Raw genomic sequence first — 23,222 nt, 5'->3', positions numbered from 1 at the left:
GTCCTGGAGACAATAATGAATAAATGGGCAGATTGCAGACTACATCCAGTACATAGATAAACAAAGTAGCAATGGATGGGGTATTTGCTAACAGATGAAGTACAAAATCTGACGGCATGTGTGTTTGAGCAAATTAACCTTACCCCCTGAGTCTCAATCATGGACATGGCTCTTTAAAAGATGAAAACCTTTGAGACACATTTTTAAAACTATATTCTTTCTTTTATTGTTGGCAAGTATTTCCGAATGACAAACAATAATGTAGTTGATGACAAAGAGCTTACAAATGAAAGAACAATCAATAAAGCAAAACCTAGAAAGAAGAATAAAAAATGTAAAATTCAGTTTTTTCATTATGATACGAAAAAGATTTTAGAAGACGGGGAAAATACACTCATTGAATTTAAGAGTTTGTGAATCACAAGCTCAATGTTTAGCACCAGAATTTATCCAGGGAGCTCTTATCTGTCAGTAATTGAATATAAAACAAAAAAAGAAAAGAAAGGAAGACTGTTGCGGCTTTGCTGTGTAACTCAATACAACTCGATACAATGCTATCCTTCCAGGACAACATTATGAGGCGTTCCATCCACATACACAACCATCTCTTTGGGCCCCTGCTGCTCCTGCTGCTCTGCTCCGGCCTCTCCGTACAAACCCTGCTCCACTTGTAGCGTGCAGTCGTCCAGCTCTGTCACTATATAATGAGTTCCCTCATCGTTCACAATCACCTGTGTCAGTCCTTCCTTCATCATCTGAGATGCAGCCAGCTGGAGCACTTCTTGCATGCTCCCCTGCCCTGTCCCATCTACCTGCAGCTGTACCTCCTCCTGCTCTTGCTTCACCTCCACCTCCAGGGCTCCTCCGTTCTCCTCTGGGGCCACCATCTCGTGGACCACAGCCGCCCCGCTCTGCATCTCCATCTCCTCTTGCTGGCCCATTTCTGTAACGGCGCTTAGTAGAGCGTCGAGAGCGGTGGTTGATTCGGAAACCACGTGGCTTTGTCCTCTGACTGCAACTGCAGTCCCAAGCCCCTGCCTGGATTCCCCTGACTCCAAAACAACATACTGGGTGCTACCTCCAGCTAAGTGAGCCCCTCCTGACGCCACCTCCCTGCCGGATGCAATAACTTGTCCATCTTCTGTGATATGTAGCACCTCAGCCACTTGTCCCGCCATGGCTAAAGTCTGTAGAGTGGCAGCTGCAGACTCCTCCAAAGCTTGGTCGATGGACACTTCCCCTTCGCCGTAGCCCTGGATAATAATGACCTGTTGGACTGGATCGTCCTGACCAGACTCTAATAATGGTTTTCGCCGCACTGGAGACCCCAAAATATCAGCTTCCACAAAGGCAGCCCCTTGGCCCTTCAGCCGGCACTCGAATGACTTGGAAACAATACCTGGAAGACAAAAAGAGTTTTTTTTAGCACTACTTTCTCACTCACTGGTGCATCAATGGTTGTTTTTTTCCCCCGTTTTAGATCTGGGTGTGCTATTGTAAGCTACTTTTGTACAAGTATCTAAAATGCAGTATTATCTGGTATGATATGGTACAAACAGTAGAACCATCATGGTGTGAGAAGATTAAATACATACTGCTTGGACAAAGTACAAATACATAATAAGCTTAAAAGCTGAGAGCAGTGCACACCTTGCCTCTGCCCAAATGACTTGACCAGTCACCCAAGTTCTCGCCTCCATCAGGGCAGAAAACAAGGAGAGGACTGTAAGGAAAGTTGATGTAAAAGGTGAAGTAACACTTCTCATATTTGTGTCACTTAGTGCATGAAAGGAGACAGAATAAGGAGATATTAGGCAGGCAGACTAGTGTGTGAGATACTGCGGGTGCTAATTGAGCCATATCGTGCCCTCTCAGATCACAGGTTGCCATGGTGTCTCCAAGGTGACAGAACAGTGTTAGAAATGCAATTGTTTAAACAGCGCCCAGCTCAGTCAAGCACTTGTGGGCTAATCTGCAGAAAACTGGAATTTGACAAAGTGGGACACAATTCTTAAATTACTTAATGTGCAGGTGGGCCACGGCTACAGGCGGATGATGTCTGTGAAATACAGACTCTAAATAACGTATTGTAATGTATAGTTTCAGAGGGAAATGAGACATGCTGATGTTGTAGACTTTGAGTTCACACAGAGTATAAACACTGACCACAGCTGGTTACTGGCTCATTATCATGCCAGTCCAAACAGTGCCTCTCTTTCATTTCCTAAACATTTTGTGTTCTTCTAAGAAATTTCATCGAAACAATTTCTCAAAACCTTAAGAAAACACACTTCAAAACATTTTACACTTCAACTTCTTAAAAGTTGACATTTGAGCTGCACAAGGTTTACCCCCAAAGGCAGAGGCAAGATCAGAGAGATGTGAAAGAACACAAAGGAACAAACTCATCAATCATTGATATTCCTATCTCCTGCTGACATTTAATGTCCTGTACTCACAAGGGTGACAGTGCTATGGGGAAGTTGTGCTCTGACCCAGGTGTGCCCTGTCCTCGTCCGGTGTAAACAGGAGAGAGGTGCGCTCTGACACCTCTCCAAAACAAGTTTGCTACAACAACAGGAAGGCAAGTGGAGGAGGACTGCCACTTCGAGTTTAGAGAGAAGCTAAAGATGAAATATGACTGTAAATGCCTCCATTTCAAGGGAATAGAAGAGTTTACTAGTCTTTCTATGCAGCTGGAGTAACAGCCTAAACTTATTACAGTGAATAGTCTGTAGTCGACTGTCAGGGCAGTGCTGGAGATCAGCGCAGTAATAACTAGTCACCATGTGTATTCTTTCAGATTACTACTATCTATCTGATAAAGCAGTGCTTCATTTGTTTTAAATCAACATCACTGAAATATGAATATGCTTTACATATGTTGAGAGTTTAGTGCTTGGTTTTTGAGTTGTATTCTTAAACATTGATTACTACATAATAAAATCAGTTTAGTTTTAGAACACCAATAGCGTAAGCCAGATCTGTACACCTTTGCAAATGCTTCTCTGTTGACCTAAAAATAAAATCTTTTTTTCTTGTTTTGACATTTTGAAGTGAAAATGTCACTCAGTGTTTAATGGTCATGCTGCAGAACACATGAGTTCAGACCCCAGTGTTTGTGCCTTAAGTGACAAGTGCAGTAGTTAGTGAGCAGCGGGGAAACAGTGCTGGCAAAAACAGCCAGAGAAAGGTGGCATTTGGAGCGGCAGAGGTTACCTATTTACACAGAGCAACGGACTGCTGCCTACACCAAATCACTGTGAGCCATGAGGTCAGTCAGGGAAGACGATAATTCAATGGCTGTGCACTTTTCTGCCAGATTACCATAAAAACTGAGCTTGTGCTTTTGCATCTAAACCCACTCAACTCATACATCCTCTTAACAATACAAATAATTCATGCATGGATGAGCATTACTGGCATCAATCATGTTTATAGGTACGTGCTTGTTTGTTGTCCATGTAGGTGGTAGAAGTATATGGTCTGCCTCTTCTACAGGCCAGCGTCTATGGAAAGCTACCTTTAAAGCAGGGTTTAAAGGCACACTGCACAACATTTTGGACTATACTATAGCCGGCAAAACAAAACATGCTCCTATGACCAGCTAGCCTGGCAAAAGCCATACTGACTTTATTCATGTATTTATAAATACATATAAAAGACAGTCTGGAATTGTGGTAATAGGACGCAATTTCCAAATCAAGACTGGAGGCGGGGCTAACAATTGTAGTTTGAACGAGAGCAAACCAATCAAACACAAAGCGACCTATGCTTTGCGTTCACGTCCTCCGCCATGATTGTTTGTAGTCCACACATGACGTTGAGTAAATGATCCGGTGAAAGCCCTCAGAGCAGCTTCTTGGTATGGCTTTAACGTCAAGTCCAGCTCATTTAAAACAGAAGAAAGGGCACTGGTAAAAGATCGTTGAGTCGCGGCCGCCATCTTCACTGTTTTCGTTACGGCCCTGAGGAGCACTGGTTGATGGGAAATCCTAGCACGGAAGATGACGCACCATTAACTCCCGCCTCCCGTGCTATGATTGGCTCTGCCTGGTTTAGCCGGAGTCAGCGAGATTCAAATCGCACAATTCCAGACTGTATCCCCATGTATCTCTTAACATGGAGGATCAGTCTGGCTCGTGCCAGTCTAATGACAAGCTAGACACAGGAAGTGCTATTTTTGCAGGGTGGATTTAGATGATGACCTGACCAATTTGCATCTCATATTTGGCTGCCTTTAGTCAACATCTCCATGGAGATGAGCCGGAGACGTCCACGCTCCAAGTAAAGTTACACGTCAGGTCTGAGGAGAAGTCAGCCGCTCAATCAAGCACACGTTTGTTTTTTTGTATTTTTCAGCGATGGAAATATAAGGGCTTATATTTATTTTTTGGTTGAAATGTTACGCATTGTGGCTTTAAATAACCATGTAGATGAATAAGAACGGTGGGGCGCCATTGGCTGACGCCGCTGACCCAACACAAACTGACTTGGCAAATTCATCCAGTGCGCATCAGAAAAACAAAAATACATTTGTAAATAATAATGCCTTAAACTTGTAAGGTGCTTTACAAGCCTGTACCCGGTACCATACTCGGGAAATACCCGTTAAACGCTCTTTTGTTGTCTAGGTAGAGAATTTGGTGCATGAACAAGCAACGAGTTAAATTAAATTAAATTTAAATTACTTTAATTTGCGGCAAGTCTATGGATGTTCCCTGTAGATTTGTCTATGCTGCACAAGAATTATGGACTTTAAGAACACAAGTTCTTGTTTTAAGAAAACAAGTCCATTGAATTTCAAAGAAATGTTTAAGGAAGCCTTTCAACAAGTGCTGTAAAGGAAGGAATGGTTAAAAGTAAAAAGTTTTAACAATTGACTTGAGTTGAGGATAAAATCTGGTCAACTCGGCAGACACTTGCTCTCCCTCTGCAAGGGGGAGCAGGGATTGAGCCCCGTGTACAATTTAAGATTTCTCTTCAATATCATGAGTAATGAGAAGCTGAAATGTAACTTTTTTTTTTTACTAGCAAAATTTGCTAGTAAAAAAAAGGTGCATTATGCAACTTTTCATGCCCCCAAAAAGTTGATGTTTGTGCATATATGACCTTGTACTAACCCAGCAGCTGTATTAGGGATGGATGATATATCGGTACCGCCGATATTATCGGGTGATATTTGTAATTCTTTTCAAACATTGGTATCGATCCAATATGGGGAAAAAAATCGGCTGATATATTTTTTTCTTTTAATTATTTACTGCGCCATGATGTCGTAGTGCACTTGAATGCAGCAGCAGTGTAGACGGGCTGCAATGATCTTGCTGGGACAACACTTTATTCAAAGGCGGTATGACCAAGGATGAATTGTTTTGTTGGTTTCCTGTTGAAAGGGTCAGTCAGCAGTGAAAATCTTCCAAACAATTGATCCTGGAGGATCCTGGAGGCCACTGTAATGAACAGTAAAGGCGCTATGCTGGCCACTGATACAGCCACTGGGTCACTACAAGGTGAAATACGCACAAATATTGACTTTTTTTACGGCATAAAAAGTTGAATAATGCACCTTTAATTTTTTCATATGATGAAGTGCCTTTCCATCTGTGGCCCTCACTGCCTGTCACCTGGTCCTTGTGCAGAGTACAGAGCTCGCCTAACGTTAAAACACCTTCAAATCACTATGTTTGAGAATCAGTTACAAACGATTCACCTAACTAAATCTGTTGTTTCTTCCCACAGCTGCATCTTCTCCACAAATATGTACTAATTCAGACATGCATAAGCCTTTCTGGTATCACTCATGTTTATAGGAGAATGTCATATTGCTGTCCCATGCGGGTGGAAGTATCCTATATGGTCAGGCTAATATGTCTTATGTATATGTGTTTGAGGCAGTGGGGGTGGAGAGGCGCCTCACATTAGCTCCGTGCTGGCCCGCTGAGGTTTATGGAGTGTCACTCAGTTGCCGCAGCCGTGAATCAAGTTAATGTTGCAGATCCCATCTCTTCAGTTGTCCTGCGCTCCCGGTGGAAGAACAACATTTGAAGAGCGTGATTTGGCCGCGGCGAGGAGCTGATGCCTGTTTAATATGTGTTTGGAGTGTTCTGACTCGCTGACTGCTTTAACAGGAAGTAGGGAGATGGATAACGGAGAGGGAGTCAGCCTGCTTTATTGACTGTGATTTGAAACAAGATGGAAGCTCCTTGAGAGGAATAAAACAACCAGCGGCGGATGGGGCAGAGGGGTCACTTATTATGTATTACTTGAAGGAACATTTCTGAGCAGTGCTGAAATATCAGGTAGTGGCAATTTTCATATAATGTAATTACATTTTAATTTAATACAATAGCTTGCAATAGTGTTACAGACTTTTTGGGCACCAGTCTGCATCATGCATCAGTGCGAACATCAGGGGGAGGCAACGTCAGGCCCGCGGGCCAAATCCGGCCCTCCAGCATAGAAGCTCTGGCCCCCAAGATGATGTTGAGAAATAATTTTAAGCCTGTTAATCTCATAACGCCAGTTTGGCTTAACCCAAATCTAAAGGTTTCTTGAAAAAAAGAGTCAAAATAGCAACAAAAACAAGGATGAAAACGCAATAAAAATGTGGGGGGAAAAAATCCACGAATAAGTGACAATAAAAAGCAATACAGAAGCAACAAAAGACTTAATGAAAATGTGGCGAAACCAAGACAAAAAAAGCAACAGAAAAAAATCAATGAAAAAGCAACAAAAACACACTAATGAAACAAAACATAAACACGACAAAATATGAAAAAACGCGGTTAGTTTTGAGTAAAGCTGAAGTGGAGATACAGTATGTGCTCGGTTAAGGCAGGGGTAGGAGGATAAAGTACTCAAAAATGTGAAACATACAGTCAATTTCTTTACATTTCTTAGCAGAACACCCACCCATAGCTGATGCACAACTGATGTACAATTTGTTGAAAGTGATGCTTTACTTCTGGCGACAATTGGGAGGTTCGGCCCTCGGTCTTTTGACAATAAAGAAAATTGGCCCACCAGCAAGCAAAGTTGCCTACCCCTGCTTTACATCATGTGTGTTCCCGCATTATAGTTCACACTTAATAAAAGACCTAAAGCTTATAACGGGCTTATGATTATTGAACGCAATTTAAATAAACACAATTTTTATGAAATCTATGAATTAGGCAACCCCTGCAATAAAAACTACAAACTCTTGATTGGGCCCAAATGGATGGAAGAATGTGAATTGTCCAAATGAAGAAATGTAGATTTTTTTTGGTCAAATTGCCCATCACTTCTTAGAAATATTCTCATGTTGGCATGTTCTCAGTTTTATCCCTTGAATGCCACTGAACCTAATAAAGACATCACGCGTGGCAGAGCCGTTGGTAGGCAGATGTACAGCCAAGACAACACAGAGTCTCTCTTCCAAACATCTGAATGGAGAGCATATATTTTTGTGCTGCTTTTAACCCTCATTACATCAATAACCTTTTAAAAATGTGATACCTTGTAATGAATGAGATGGTGCAGGAAATTATCTTCTCCTCATTTGGCTGAGCACACCTCTGGCTCCTGTTTAAAGACTTAGGTGCTCCCTAGACTACAGTTTGATCACTGTGACTGCTGCGGCTCCACTCCTACAGCAGCCACTGTGTGCGAGCTGCAGGTCAGCTCCGGAGCCTCTGTGCTCAGTGTGCGCTCCACATGCAATTATCGATCAATGGATCAATGCACTGGCCAGCGGTGGGGGCCCTGGGGGGCTCTAAGTGGCATTACTTCAGCTCAGAGAGGCCACCAGGGGAGCGGTCAGACAGCACTTACCAGCAGTTAGAGAAATTAACCTTAACACTGAGACACCGGCGCACACACAATCAATTACACTAGCTGTAACACAGGTCAGGCATCGGCAAATGTAAGCTTAGTAAATGCAATCATATAACTCCACATTAGCCTTGGTACACGCACCATTCTTAAACATGTGACCTATATTTAACACACCTTAACCTCCATGTGCCAAGTCTCAAAGCAGCAAAAGACAAAAAAGACTAAGTCAATTAAACCATATCCAACCGTAACACGAGAGATGAAAAAGCATGCCCAACAAATCAATTACAAGGTCAATATGAGACCATGAGCAGCTTAGGATCCAACCTTAAACACGGCACAAACCCCTTTACAATCCTTTCACCGAGCCATTACCTTCAATTATAGATATGAAGCCGGTGCCTTCAAAACAGCAAGACGAAGATGGCTGAATGTGACACACATATGGCGGTTATTTGCGGTGGATTTTAACACATGAGGTGCTGGAGAGGGAGTGGGCGGTGTGTGTGATGGGAGCCGTCTTTTGAAGGTGACACTGCTAAATAGATAAAGTGTCAGTCCTGAGTGTATCCAGGTCACAGGAGAAGGCCGATGCGTATGTACAGGCAGATTATTTAGGCATGGATTTGTGTTTTGAAGAATGTGATTTGAACACAAGGGGATAATGTGTATCTACGACTCCTTTGCACAACATGTCACAGTTGTTATATTGTGACAGGAGGAACAAACTGATTATACTCTTTTAAGATTGATATAATCAGGTAGGAACAGACTCTGAATGGTAAAACTAATGACCATGTTATCACCTTTTCTTTCATTTCCATTTGTTTTGGTCCACTCTTTAGTGACTTCAACACTGAATAACTGAGTGGAACTTGGACTCATAAACAAGTGACTTGACTTGAGCACTGCCCTGCCCTTAGTCCTTTGTTGTCTCGTGTACACACTGACCTTACCTGCCTCTCTCTCTCCCCCTGGTTGTTTTGCTATGCGTGAATGTGTATGGACAGCTGTGTGTATGTATGTGTGTTTGCACAAACTAGCAGGTCAAGCAAGGTCCGGTTAGTGATGGCTCTACTTTGTCTGGTAGGGACAGCCGCTACTGTCACCTTTACAAACGCTATGAATCAAAGCCAGGCAGGACAGGCCGGCTGACCAAAAAACAACCAATTATACAGCGCAGAGATTGACACCGGGTGGACAGGGCACAGAGAGAGATGGAGACGCACCCCAAGGACGAATAAACACAAGAAAATGAGGGCACGGACTGACAGGGGGCCTTCTGGGCTCTTAGTGCTGTACGCTGCTTTGGAATCCATCAGGAAAATGAAGAGGCGGGGGGGTTTACACAGGAGCACTGGTCAGGGAAACAACACGTGAAAGCTGATTTGCTTTGATGCAGATAACACCGGTGTGGATCTGTAGGCCACAAGGGTCATTCACAAATCTATCACATTGCTCTATGGTTTTTGAGAAAACGTTCACAACAGGCAATTACTTTCTATCGTTTCTGTTTTAATATTTCTTAATTTCCCTTCTTCTTTAAGGGAAGAGGCCACTGTTTTCCCCATACTGAGATATGTTCTTACCTGAGGGCACGCTTAAAGACCAGACAGGTACGCATCAACTCGTCTAAGCTCAGGTAAGAGCATATCTCAGTGTGGAAAACGGTGGCCTGTTGATAAAGACTCAATACAGATAACTACCCTTTGAAACATTTTGTTACGATGGAACTTGTCTGAATGTACATGTTGAAGGTCCAGGACTTATAACATAAAAGACTGCTTCCAGAGTGTCTTTATTTATTGCTTATGGAATGTTTTGGTATAGACTACATCTGATCTAAACGACTGGCATCAGCTTTTGAACATAACTATCACGTAGCATAAGCTGTTATCATTTCTTGTGCTCTCTTTCAGAAACAGAAAGTGAAAAACAGTGGAAATAAAAGACAAATGGCTATTTATGACGGGTTAAACTGTAATAAATCAAATGACAAATTGGTCTGAGTGACTGACGTCCAGATAATGCTGTTTAAATGTGCTAGTGTGACATAATAAAATCAGGGAAGGAGAAAGTAAATGGCCAGTTAAAGTGGATGTGACATCTAAATTTAGAGATAATATCATTATGGGGGTCCGGAGCAAAGAGACTCAGGTGAGAGGCTCCAGTGGTCAAGCGGAGCACAGGTCGCTGCTCTGGTTTCTGCTGACGGAGGACAACCTGCAGGGGACTAATCTGCTCCACAATCACTCCCACGGATTGTGTCTCTAAGGTCTGTGTCCCAGAGGATGTCAGGAAGGGGGACAAGCCAAGTGTCAAAGGTGAAGGGGGCCATACACAGTTCTTCTCATCAACTATACAAACTGCCTATTGTGTCACTTTTCAATATCCTTTAATCATCTATCTCCCGACAACACAAGAGTCCACTGCGAAAACATTCACCTATCAAGGCCATGGCTGATAAATTCAAATTACAGGAGATACTAACGCAATACAAGCTTGGTTTTCTGGCTTAAAAGAAGAGTTATGGATATGATCTCAAAGCTTACAGTCAAAATAAATGTATTTGGGTATTCCATGTGTAAGAAGAGGTGACTCGAAATTACAATGAAAAAATGATATGGGAAAGACATATTCTGTCAAACAACATCAGACACACAGAGTAACACAAAATTCACTACAAGTCCAACCAGCTACGACCCTATCCATGGGTCTCAAGTGATAAAGTAGGAAAGTGTCCCTAAAAAAAAATAATCAAAAAAAAGGTAGTTGATCCAGTAAATGATTTTTATCTAATTATAATTACCAAAGTCGAAAATGAAAGGCAAGTATCTCCCCAGGAAGTATCTTTTCTGGGCAGATGTGTTGTAGTTAACCTGCCTTTAAACAGAGACTCGTGCTGTGGGAGAGTAGAGCCAGTCAACTCAGCAAGTCCCAGCGACTATCTTTAGACCAGACAACTGCCAGAGCCGACAAAGTCCTTCATCACACTGAAGGAGAGAGAAAGACTCCCTACTCCTGGACTGGGAACGAGAGTAAACTTCAGTCAAAGATATAGTTAAGCTATAGAGAAACCATGGCTGTGTCCAGGATTCAGGGCTGTACATTGGGAAGTCTTTTACCTTACAGATCTAGCATGAGTGCTAAGAGCAGCAGCGTGTGGAGGATCAGAGCAGTTGGCTGCACATAAAAGAGCATTGGTGTGGGTGGTTGATACAGTGCACCTCAGCGGGGAGAGCGGAGAGCGGGCCTCAACACCTGATGACTCCCGGCTTACATCACTGATTATGTGTCCCAGAAAAGCATCGTTTCAACTTTAAAAATGACTAACCAGATATGACTACAGCATTACAGTTTGTCGCGGCCAGCGCTTATTTGCCTGACGCTGTAAATCAGTTATTTTGCACAGTGCAGATGAAGGTCAGATGTGATCAGGGTGTGACGGCCACGAATGCGAGCCGCAAAATCAAAACGCAATAGGAAGAGACGACAGCAGGTTGACTTGTGAAACAATAACAGCGATCACAATATTTTCTCATTCTTCCCCGCCTCCTCTCCATTACGCCTCTTGTTCCATCGCGCCGTCTTGGTGCCGTCTTCTCCCGTCTTCTCGCAAAATCTCTGGAGGTGGACCTTTTGATTGCTTCTTTAATTAGCCATGTCAGACGGCTCTGTGGATTTACTGGGGATGTCGAACTTCTACAGATAATTACATGCCTTTTCCCCGTTTTCTCTGACGCTGAATTCATCCCTCTATCCTCTATCCTCTTTCCTCAAAGCACCCCCCTCCTCCGTCTCACTCCCTCCCATGATTTAATGATTAATTATGGATGTGAGTTGGAGAATAAAAGCTTTTTCGCTAATCAAAATGAAATTTCCCCCCATTCTGTTAATTACAATGTGAAGATGGTGCTGCTGATGCCGTCTGGTGCCAATGATCGGCCTGTACGCCAATCCGTGGAACATTGTGGCAGTCAGAATAAATAGTGGTGTTTTAGAAATCAAAGCACTGGACTATGCTATGGGGCAAAAGCAGAATAGCAAGAAAATGTCCTCAGTTCACATAACAGTAAAATCATAATAGTTGTTCTTATGTTATAATGTTTCATTAAATTCAAATTAATATTTTATGCTTGTATTCTGTGTTTAGCAAATATCTTCTTGGAGACTACAAACTTTTACTAAGTCTTTCAACTATTGGGAAAAAAATTCCCCCAAAACAAAGGTGTCCAGATCCCAGTTCTACATTATATATGAGACCAGTTCTAGATTACTAGATATGGGATTTGGGAATGGCGGATTTCTATAGTTCCACACATTTAAAACTCACAGCTCTGTCCTGCTCTGGTCCATATTTACTGTCTTTACCTACAGAGTGGCCTCAGATATTTATCGTTCTGATGACTCTATATATAGGGCCGGGCTGCGAGGCAGCGCGGTGGGAGGTAGTTCCTCTAATCTCCATCTCCAGCCTGACAGGCCTGAGGAGGCCCTAATGAATAGCTCTTTTCATCTGCACGCCTGTGTCTATGTGACAGTGTAAATATTTAGCAATATTGGAGTCAGCTTGTGATTTTACACAGATGGAGTGATTGATGGCTCAGCCTCCTGACGCACGCCAAAGCCCGTCCCGGAGATGTTATATAAACCAGGCGTTCTCTTCCTCCCTCATCATCATCATCTCCATCTCAGTGCTCCATCTTTCACACTGCCTCCTCTGCTCTCCGCCTCCTTCCCAGCTCGTCTTCTCCCTGTCGATCCGCCCTCTGTGGCTCTGCCAATTTGCTTCACTGTTTTCACTGAGTTTCTATCATAAAGTACGGTGTCTGTGGCTGTAAGACAGGCTAAATCAGAGGAAAACAATCCGACAGGGAAGAAACTCTGAGGAGATTGGCAACAATGTTGAACTTCAAAACACTTTATGGATTTAGACTACATTGATATATTTGCAGTCACAAATTACTCTGTGAGTCATTTACTGAAGAGCACATGCATATTTATCAAACTTATTACAATGACAAGACTTGCAGAAAAGTTTACGGACATGGCCAAAGTTTCTGAGTGAGAGTCTTCATACTCCCATATAGCTCAGTGTACATGCGAGGACTCTCACAAACAGAGGAAGTCCTGCTCACAGCTGTCATGTGTGTCAGGGAGAAAACAGACCTGAGCCACTCTAGTTTGGGCACAGCCTTCACACTGCTGCCAATACGCTTCCACAGCTCCCCATGCACACACTGTGTTTGCATTTGAGTTTAGCTCCACTCCCCAACACTGACTTTTGACAACTTAGGGACATCCTGGAGGCAACGTGTAGGCCTGGGGACATGTTTACGGAATATTCATTAAAGGCCTGTGGATACTAGAGATACAATGGTTTCAAGGTTTGCAGATAACCTTTACATGTTGTCATTATGTGTTGCATAAGGCTGTATTTAAAACAAACCCACATGCAAAAAAAAACATATAAGAAAAGCAGATGTCATGAAAAACTGAGGAGCAAAAACTAATCAAAGTGAGAAAGAAAAAGACAAAACATAGTAAGAGTCGGAGTCTCTTATCGATAAAATTGTTGCTTGGATTTAAAAAAAACATTAAACAATTTTCAATATAGTCATCGCCACAAAACTGTTTAAGTAGAATCGCGTTACTCCGGACTCATAAATTGTTGATTCAAACTTAAATAATATATTTCTCCTGAATGCTGTTCTTTGCCCGGGAGTGTGCGTATCTGTGTGAGATAGTGCATATACCACACAGACCTTCAGTGTAGCCCTCTGCATAGCCAATTAAACTAAAATACAAGAACAAGATCCCTGAACAAATATATGAGGGCTTTAAGCAGCGATGTTGAAGATGTATTAACCTTGTAATTGCCTGTGTAAATTATGCTCCCTTGGTAATAAAATTTCCTTCTTTAATTTGAAAAAATTGGGGAAATATCTACTCTTTCTTGCCTTGTGTTTTCCATTTTAATTGCATTTTGGACTTCAATCTCCAACACCCACACAATTGCTGTTATACGGGGGAAAGGGACCAGTGCTGAACGGCCACATCTATTAATCTAACTGTCCTTTATCGAAATTAGCATTCAAATGTGATCGGTACCAGAGCGCCTTTGCCACTTCTTGTAATTCCCACAAAATCCACTGCTATGCAATAACTACAGTGCCCTACACGACAGCCAGCACCTCCTCCACGCTTTGAAAGCTATTGATTTTTATTTGTTCGGTAATGAGAACAATTAGTCTTTTTCTTGCCCTGCTTCATCTATCACCCGATTTGGTGGAGCTTTGCCACCCAGGCCAAGCAGCTGCCTCAGAGAACCCAGCAGAGGTGTGCGCTCTCTGGGCAGCCGACAACAGAGCATCCCTCTGCGGGACAGGACAGAGGAGAGGGAACGCACAGGTTCAGGATCGAATGGCATGGCAAAGGATATATCCACGTAAACAACTTGTCACATTATAAACAATAACCTTCCAAAACTGATATGAGAACTTAATTAAAAAGACTGAAATGAAAGTTTAGTTTAAAAAGAACTCTGCTGCTTTGAGCTCACACTACTGCAAACTCCACTCTCTACTCTACATACATTGCACACAACATTTTGCCCATAATCTTTGCACTTTGTCTTTTATTTCTGTTATTCTGTTATGCTAGATTCACAGTGGACAGCAGCAAAAGAATTTCATTTTAAATCACTCAACGAACTACTCTGCCACAGTATAAAACAATTTGATTAATGTGTGGCGTGATTAATAGCTTAAGAAGCCAATCAGTGAGAGTTGTCTCTTGCATACACTCTGTCCAAGTGCACTCTGACCCATTTTGGCTTCATTTCCAAATCAATATCAAGATTGTGATCTCAAATTCAGCTTTATTATTCTTTGTATTCAACGGCTAAGCTTGCTGGCATCGTCATTAAGAATCATTGTTTCCCAAATAAGTCTGCGATTAGAAATGAGGAATCCTTCCAAATAAGCACTAAATTATTAACTAGGTAAAATGGCATTAGCAATGGATTTATTATTAATCAATGTCACAATAACACAAAAATAAATTGCATCCTATCTATCATACTGTACGCGTAATCTCTCAATTTAATGAAAGGACCATATCTGGCTCATGTAGCAGGCTGACTCTAATTGATGCGGTTGGAAGAAATTACCACACTCGGGATCCAGCGTGCTCGGCGTTAACATGTATCATAAAACGTGAAAACACAATAAAACACTCCCATGCTGCCATTAAGAAGACTTTAATTTCCGCTATGGCAGGAGAGTGGCAGGCCCGACTGACTTGTGGCGATCAAGAGGATTTAGTCCCTATAAAGCGGCTTGATTGACAAGGTGATTTGTGACTGACTGAAAGGATAAGTGGCTCGCTGGTTACTCCGTGTGGTACTGTGTGCATGTGCTGCTGTGTGTAGGTGTGACGTCAGGACCTCTTTGAGCCACGGCTGGTGAGGAATGGAGCATCTGAAAGCGTCCATTTCTCTTGCCGCGCCGCCTGAGCCTTACTTACCCTAATGATGTATAATAGCCTGCAACTACACTTAACCTGAGCGTTACTGTGGCAAAGACTGAGTGGGAGAGGCACACCAGCATACTCATAGGTCTAGGTTTTTGAACGCTGTTTACCAAAGTGCGCAGGAGCAGGAAGCGACACGGCATGTTGAGTAATGAAAGACTTGCAAATCCATCAAATCAAACCTTGAGAAATTCACATCGACAGCTGTATCCGTGTTTTCTTTCTGATCCTTCACTCACACTTGGCTCTGCTGCTGACTCATTCAGTAGCTATAAGCCAAACAGTTAGCGCACAGCATCTGTTGTTTCTTAATTAAACCCATTTTCCTGGATGCCACTGTATGTTCATACAGCAATATGGAATCTGACCCTTTAGCCTCCCTCGCATTCATTAGCCGCGACAAGCTCATCACTTATAAGTGTGCTGTGATGGTTGTGTGTGGAAGACAGGTTGGAGACAGTGCAGAGACAGTAAATGACAGAGTCACGTGACGTGGCTACTGTATGAAACCTCAGATCTAATCAATAGGAGTGAGGAGGACGGCAGGCGCCAGCCAGAGGGTCACCACTCATCACTCAGGTCAGCGGCGCACGCACACGAACACACACGCACCACAGGGCAGCGCGCAGGGCACATTAGCAGACAGGGCTATGAGGCAGCAGAGGAGGGTCAGAGAGAGGGTGAAGCACATAGCAACAGAAGGGGAGCCGGATCGATGGGAGAGATTGAAGGAGCTCCGTAATACCGGAGGAGTCACGGATGTCCAGAACACAGCTAAGCAGGGCTAGGAGCGGGTCAGGAGGGTTAAAACAGCCTCGCACTACAGTGAGGAGGCATTGACAGGTAGAAAAAGAGGCGCGCTAAAGGAGGATGTGATTTATTGAGATACCTGAATATGTTTATGGTCACAAACTGCATAACTTGATCAAAAGCACTGACTTATGTGCTGAGTGAAAAAATCACGCATATACACATGTTTATTATGTTGACAATGCCTTAATGTGGAGCTGATATAATTTACTTCTAAAATTTTACATGTGCTTGTGTTTACCATATTACTGCATCACCATCAACACTTTACACTAAACTGATGATTAAAGCAGGATTAAAGCAAGCAATACAACATATTTAGTGAATATCATTGCCCCAATGGTGAACCACAAATGTAAACAACATAACTACGTTGGCTGATATTGCTCACTTTCTAGGCACCACCCATATATATAGCCTGTATTACCAGCATGTGCAGCTCCAGACAGTCTGCTAAGGTGTGTGGGCATATCTGAAGTGGGGCAGAGGAGCCGCCTGTTTGTGTGTTGGAGAGATGGACTAAGGCCTGGTGGCATTTAGCCCTGCTCTATAATGACACCGGGAGCAGCGGAGGAGACAGTGGCACTGGTTCTGAATTATTGAGGGTGCGCCGTGAAGAATAAATCTGCCATAGAGATGCCATACGCCATAACACACATGCAGACATGCACATCCAGAGGCCCCCCTACGCCACGCAGCGAGGCGGCATGACGACTGCGCGCTTTGACTCGCTGACCTTGAGGTTGTTAAAACAAGCTCTCCGTCAGCTTTTCAGCAAAAATATGTTTACCTGGTGCGGGGGAAGAGAGTGGAGAGGAGAGAGAAGGAGTGAAAGTGCCGTGCTGACATCGCCGGAATGCACACAGCGACTCTATCAATTCTTCAGGACTATGGGACCAAATAAAAAAAAGAAGAGGACACAAAGTAACTAGCGACCTGTGCTAGCCGAGCAACTGCACTGTACTGGGAAGGAGATTAAGCCCAGCACAAATACATGTCCAATTCCCCAAAAGCCCAAGATTAAAACAGTGCAATTGTATATATATGTACCTGTAAGTGCAGCTGGCAAACCGTACATCAACCACCAATTACTGATGTTTATCTCCTAAATAAAAAGAGACAGAGTATTGCTACATGCATGAAGACAGCCCTGTATGTGATAATTGTCTCTCTACCTTCCAGCAGAAAGATTGCCCCCACATGCGCAAACACATTTTTATTTCCATTATTATTTCTTTATCTTCGCTCAGATAGGAAGCTAGTGTTTCTCCACCTCCCAAGTCTAACACAAGATTATGTATAGGGCAACAAGCTGTATGTATTGCATGAGGATGATACACGTCTAGCATAGGGTCCATGTTCAACTCAATTCTAAAAAAAGTTTAGATGGTACTACATTTAGCAACAGCATCTTAACAAATCGCAACACGAAACATCAGAAACAGATGAAAATTAACAAGTTCTTTTTAATCAAGTGTCAAGGCAACACATTCCCAATCTGTGGAGAAAAGTGGGAATCAAATTGCTTATGGTCCTTTCCCAATATAGTTCTACACCGTGCCCTAACCTTTCAGACTTTTGGATTGTGTGTCCATAGGTGGATAACTGGGTGCATGTATGCAGCCGGAGCGCTGTAGCCAAAGGGGGCACCTCTTCTTATTAACATCATCAGTCTGCATCATTACTAGGCTGCCTGGGTTGGGCAGCAGGTGCTATGAGAGTGCCAGGGTTACAAACGACCATGCGATCCCCTTTTGGAACACACATAGACACAACACACGCAGGCGGAGTGCCGAACCCCGCTTTTAAATCCCCAAAAGGGATGTGGGGTGTCTGTGTCTATCTGTTATCCAGTGGGTTAGTGCGCCGTGTCTGGCCAGGTTTTCACTGGGGGCGACGGACTCCATTCATTCTCCTGACAACGGGCCGGCGATTCACAGGCAAAGGCAGCGAGTGGAGCGCTCAGAGCAGGGGAGAGTCCACAAGTCAAGCAAAAAGAAAAACATTACACCGGCGTTGTGCAAAAGAGTGGGCGGCTAAGTGGAACATGCACACAATATGGTGTTAAGATACAACACCAAATATGTAATGTGCTCAGGTGCTGTGGAGAAGGGCATGAGGCTGGCACAAGACTACAAACAGGGCAGTTTTTTCCCCCTCTATAGAGTATTTTCTAAGCCTACAGCAAAGAATGTTGAAGGCTGTTTGTTTCTAGTAGACATTGCCTCTATAAACAGATCATACATGTTTAGGCTTTTCTCTTCCAGTAAATTCAAACTCTGTGCAGGCAACTTTGAAACACTCACCATGACGCTGATTTCAGCCTAACTAGTTGAGGCTGTGCTACACAATACATAACATAATATAAAAAAAACATCAGCAAAACTTATGATAAAGGGGAACTACATGCGTAAGTATCCACTGACCACTCAACATCATTAGACAAAACATAAATATGAGGAAAGTCAGTAAGCAGAGTTTGCATATTGACAGATGGATAGTGTCTGCGCACCAGTGACGTTAATGCTGATAAAATGGCTTGTGTTATGGCGTGTAACCAGAGAAAGGTAATAAAGACTATATGAATGGGGACTGGCCTGTTTCTCAGGCGCCTTTATGGCACCACCCATGACACCAAAGATGTGTCAAAGGCAACAGACACTCAATACTGCGCTGAGCTGCTCAGCCTACCTACAGTTATGGATTATGTAGCCAGTGTGCATTCACTTAAGATGTACACATTGATCTGGCATTGACAAACCATTTCATATTAGCCAGGGTTTGCTCTTTGCAGCATCAAGGGCAATCAGATGCACTGTCCTGCATCAGGCTATATTTAACCTCCTATCAATCCACATATGATGGAGTCAAAGTCATGCAGCTTCATCACCAAGACCAGGGTCACATTCAAATGATCATGGCTACAAGTCTGCAAAACTGCTCAGTTCTCATTTAAAGGATTGCATAAAATGAAATAACCATCATATTCTGAAACACTGCTGTGTCTGAGCTATAGGTATGCCTCCATATAAATCAAAATCAGAGTCATATTGATTTGAACGCATTTAAAGACAGTGAGAAGCGTGAGGACCGGCAATACAAAATGATAAATAAATGAAAGATTCACAACAGGGCCAAAACAATATTCAGTTTTCTAGTATTGAGATTGTTGCAAAAATTAATGTCTCTGGTTAGTTGGTGTTATTAATTGGGCGTGCAAAATTAAAATGTCCACATTACAGCAAGCTAGCAATTCAGGCCCATCTATTTGACCTAACAGAGCGTTTCTTCTCCTTCCCTCTTTCTCTGCTTCAAGTGTCTCCAAAACTAATAAAAAAGCCCTCACAAATCCCCCATGAAGCCCTCCATATGAACTGTCACATTAATAACATTGCAGTCGTATTCAAATTTTCTGTCGAAAAGCTAAAGAAAGATTGAATGCCCCGCCGTCGCGCGGCCAAAGATTGAAGACGTGTCTCATTGACATTGTTAAAAGTTTATGAAAATATATGAATTCTCAAACGTAGCAGGCTGCCGTGCAGCTCCACTCCCAACACTTCTGTTAGACACTGCGCCTTTTAATCAAAATGATTGAATACCGCAAGTTTGGATTCAGGGATTCTAATAGAGGACGGATAAAGTGTCACGGTCCAGAACTAGAAAAACACATGGGATCACACATGCATGCATAAAAACCTCTCTCTGCTTCTGCTAGGAGTTTTTGGTGTCTTACTGCTCATTGGCGGATACCTTGTGTTCTACATTGTGCAAAAATGGCAGACTGTATATTGCATATATAACTGCAGTGCATACAGGACAAATGTTGTTTTTAACTTCTTTACTACTTTGCTTTAGGAGCGGATATGAAGCTGTATCCAGGCCTGCTACACATACAGCCTGGACATATGTACACCTACAGAGTGTGCCAAACATGCTTTACCAGCTGCTGGCACTGTCACATGTTCATAGCTGCAGACTGACAGTCATGTCTCTTTGTATCTGAAAGAGAGCGCTGTGTTCACTGTGGCGTTGGCAGCACTGGGCTCAAGCACAAAGGCACTGCAGAAGAAAAAAGAACTCCACTGGGGATAGCACAAGACTCCTGACTGGACCACACACTGTATTAAACCACAGAGAGACTTGTGAAACCTCTGCTCTCTCTGGCTCATTTAAAGAAAAATAAAACCAAAAAAGCCTATGATTGCTATATCTAGTAGTCCCCTGAAGTAATTAACTAAATATAATAATATTTATGATGTAAAATGAATGCAGCCAAAGAGTAGATACTGGAAATCACTCATTTTCGGAGCAAGAGGCTACAGGAGTTTGGTTTTTCAGTTCAAACATTAGCTACAAAAACATCTAGAACAAATGCGGAACAACAAAGAAACAGCAAATTAATAAAAGTTTATATTGTATTCATGTTTCTAGAAGTGTGTATATTTCAGTGAACATGTGTGCGTTTCTTTTTATTATTAACTTCTAAACACACTATGCTCGCTCCCCTCTTCATTACTTTTGCATGTCTGTCTTGCTTATTGCTGATAGACAAGTGTGTGCAGCACATGTTGTGACAAGCAGGTGGTGTTTTCCTCTCACTGCAGGAGGCCCGTCAAACAAAGAGCTCTAAAAATCAACTTATCAATCTCGGCCGGGGTGCGATAACAGCTGGATCAGGGCAGGGGGGATTCAGTGTACACATACGCACGCGAGGCACGCCACGGGAGGTCACACTTGTACTTATTGGTGTGAAGAAGTTCATTCAAGAAGACACAGGTGAAAGGGAAGGTGGAAAAGCTGCAAAAGTGAAGGATGAACATGGGAATGGATATCCAATTGAATATACCAGCAATACAGATTTCCTCCCTCCTGGTACTTATGGGTGAAATTTGAGCAAAATCAAGGAAAAGCAATTTGCAATGTAAAGCACTTTATCCAGTAAGGAATAAATGATGAAATAATGAAAGAGCAAAATGATACACTTGTATTCACTAAAACAAATTATGCACGTTTTAATTTAGTTTTTTTCTTTCCATAAAAAAAAAGTTAAAGGAACAAAAACACTACTCAAGATATGGACCCCTTGGATACAGCACCCAGCTCACCCGATGCTCTTGACAGGTTGTCCTAGTGGGGGAAAATGCACAGGACAACATGGCCGCTTGTTGCGCTGCTTTATGATCACGACACTAGGGGCCGACATTGCTGCAGTACCTCCATATAGGGGCGGCAGAACAAGCTAGTTTTCCATTAGCTACCATTGCACTTAAGACACGTTAAAAACAACTTTAAGGCCTGGTGCCTAATTTTCAAAACAACAGCTAAACAGCTCGATATAGCTCCTGTGATAACGCTGGGTTAGGCACAACAACAGGGACCAGGCTGTTTTTTGTAGAAATGTAGAAATCTCGTATACTAATAAGGGTCGGACTTTGATTGACAGGCCGTTAGCATTAGAGCTAATGGCGCGGCTACGACCGAACTACATGTAACGCGCGGGCCGAGTCTACAGTGAAGATCCCGCCCTTATGCCCTTATTAGGAACATGCTATGTCAGAGCTGGGTAGGAGGAGTCTGTAAATCTGCCATGATTTCCCCCTCGAATATGGTTATTATGGCAAATGGGGAGAAGTGAGGAGATGTATTCTATTAATATTATGTCTGTGGTATTAACACTTAAGCCCCCCGACTTAACCGAGCACAATTTGTCCTGTTTACCCAAATCTAAAAAGTTTCTTGAAAAACAGCGTCAAAATAGCGAACAGTAAGACATAAATGAGGATGAAAATGCTAAAAAAAAAAGCAACAAAAACATGACAAAAACCCACCAAAAATACAACAAAAAAGGGACAACTCGAGGAAAAATCTTTGATCCATTTTGTTGGTCTTAACTTTCAAATGGCTTAAGATTTTAGATTTGGGTAAAGCCGAACTGGAGAAAATGTGCTCGAAGAAGACGGAGGGTAAGAGGTTAATTATGCTTCATTTAGAGCCTGTATTGCTCACGCCTGGTTTAGACGGTGAAAGCCAAATTCTCAGTATAAACACAGTAATGTCCCAGTGTACTTTAGTAATACGTGTGTGGTAGTCTGAGCGGTGAATGGCAGTTGGGCAGAGCGTCTCCAGTCAGATCCTCCACATACATCAAAGCCCCTGGCCTCATCTCCACTGTCACGTGACTTCCTCTGCTCCTTAAAGACGCTCCGAGTCACAGCCATCACTCTCCTTCTCCGCCCCCACCTCCCTCCGCTGCCCCCCATCATGTTTGATTCGCCCTTTCATTATCTCTCCACGAGGGGCTGGGAGGGGAAAAAAAAAAAAAAAAAACACAACAAGAAGAAGAGGGATAGTGAAGAGGTCTGAAGAGGTTTTCAAATCCACTGAAGCCTGTCACATTACAAAAACATGTCGCTTTAAACTAAATGTGAAATATCAGTAATTGAAGCCATAAATCCACTGTTGTGTTCTCCCCTCACTACCTCCTCGCTCGCTCTCTCCTTCCGTCCCAACTCTCCCTTCCACTTTTGATGAGCGGTAAATTGGAAATTATTTTGTGTTGTAATGCCGCTCTCAACGTCTTCACATTTCCATGCATCACTCAAACTCTGACAGGGAAATTACTCAACTGTCAATCTGGATATAAAAAAAAAGAAGAAACAAAAAAAGGATAGGAGGATGAGGGAGAGAGGGGGTAGAGGTACAAGGAGGTATAGCTTGATCAATAGGAGGAGATGGTGGGAGGTGAACAGGAGGCTGAGAGGTTTTAGGGACCAATCATAACATCTCTTTGGTGATTGAATAAATCAGAGCTGGTGGAGAAATTTAGCTGTCACTATTAGCCACCTCCTGAGTGGCCTTATTACTGTGTGTGTGTCGCCGGTGCCATTATAGCAGAGGCACCATTGCGCGAGGGCAGGAGCAAATTAACCATAATTGCAGATAAGGGAAGAAGGAAAAAAATGTATAGAATCAAGCAAATGGAATAATTTAGTGGTATGGTGATAATTTATGGCCCGTGTAAGGTTGATGATGCCGAGTGTAGAATTTGCCCCGCTGTGTTC

General features: G+C 42.8%; 1 protein-coding gene across 1 annotated transcript in view; it reads right to left on the bottom strand.

Annotated features, from left to right (window-relative positions):
* Positions 1–388: 388 nt before the first annotated feature.
* Positions 389–23,222, bottom strand: part of znf407 (zinc finger protein 407) — a 127,666-nt gene continuing 104,832 nt past the window's right edge. Inside the window, exon 10 of the mRNA XM_079561109.1 lies at positions 389–1,399. Coding sequence (XP_079417235.1) covers positions 555–1,399 — 845 coding nt within the window. The 3' untranslated portion in view covers positions 389–554. The remainder of the gene's footprint in view (positions 1,400–23,222) is intronic.

The sequence above is a fragment of the Gobius niger genome (genome assembly GCF_951799975.1).
Source record: "Gobius niger genome assembly, chromosome: 8".
Classification (NCBI taxonomy): Eukaryota; Metazoa; Chordata; class Actinopteri; order Gobiiformes; family Gobiidae; genus Gobius; species Gobius niger.
The sequence above is the reverse complement of the archived record's forward strand: the minus strand, read 5'-3'. Positions and strand labels throughout refer to the sequence as shown.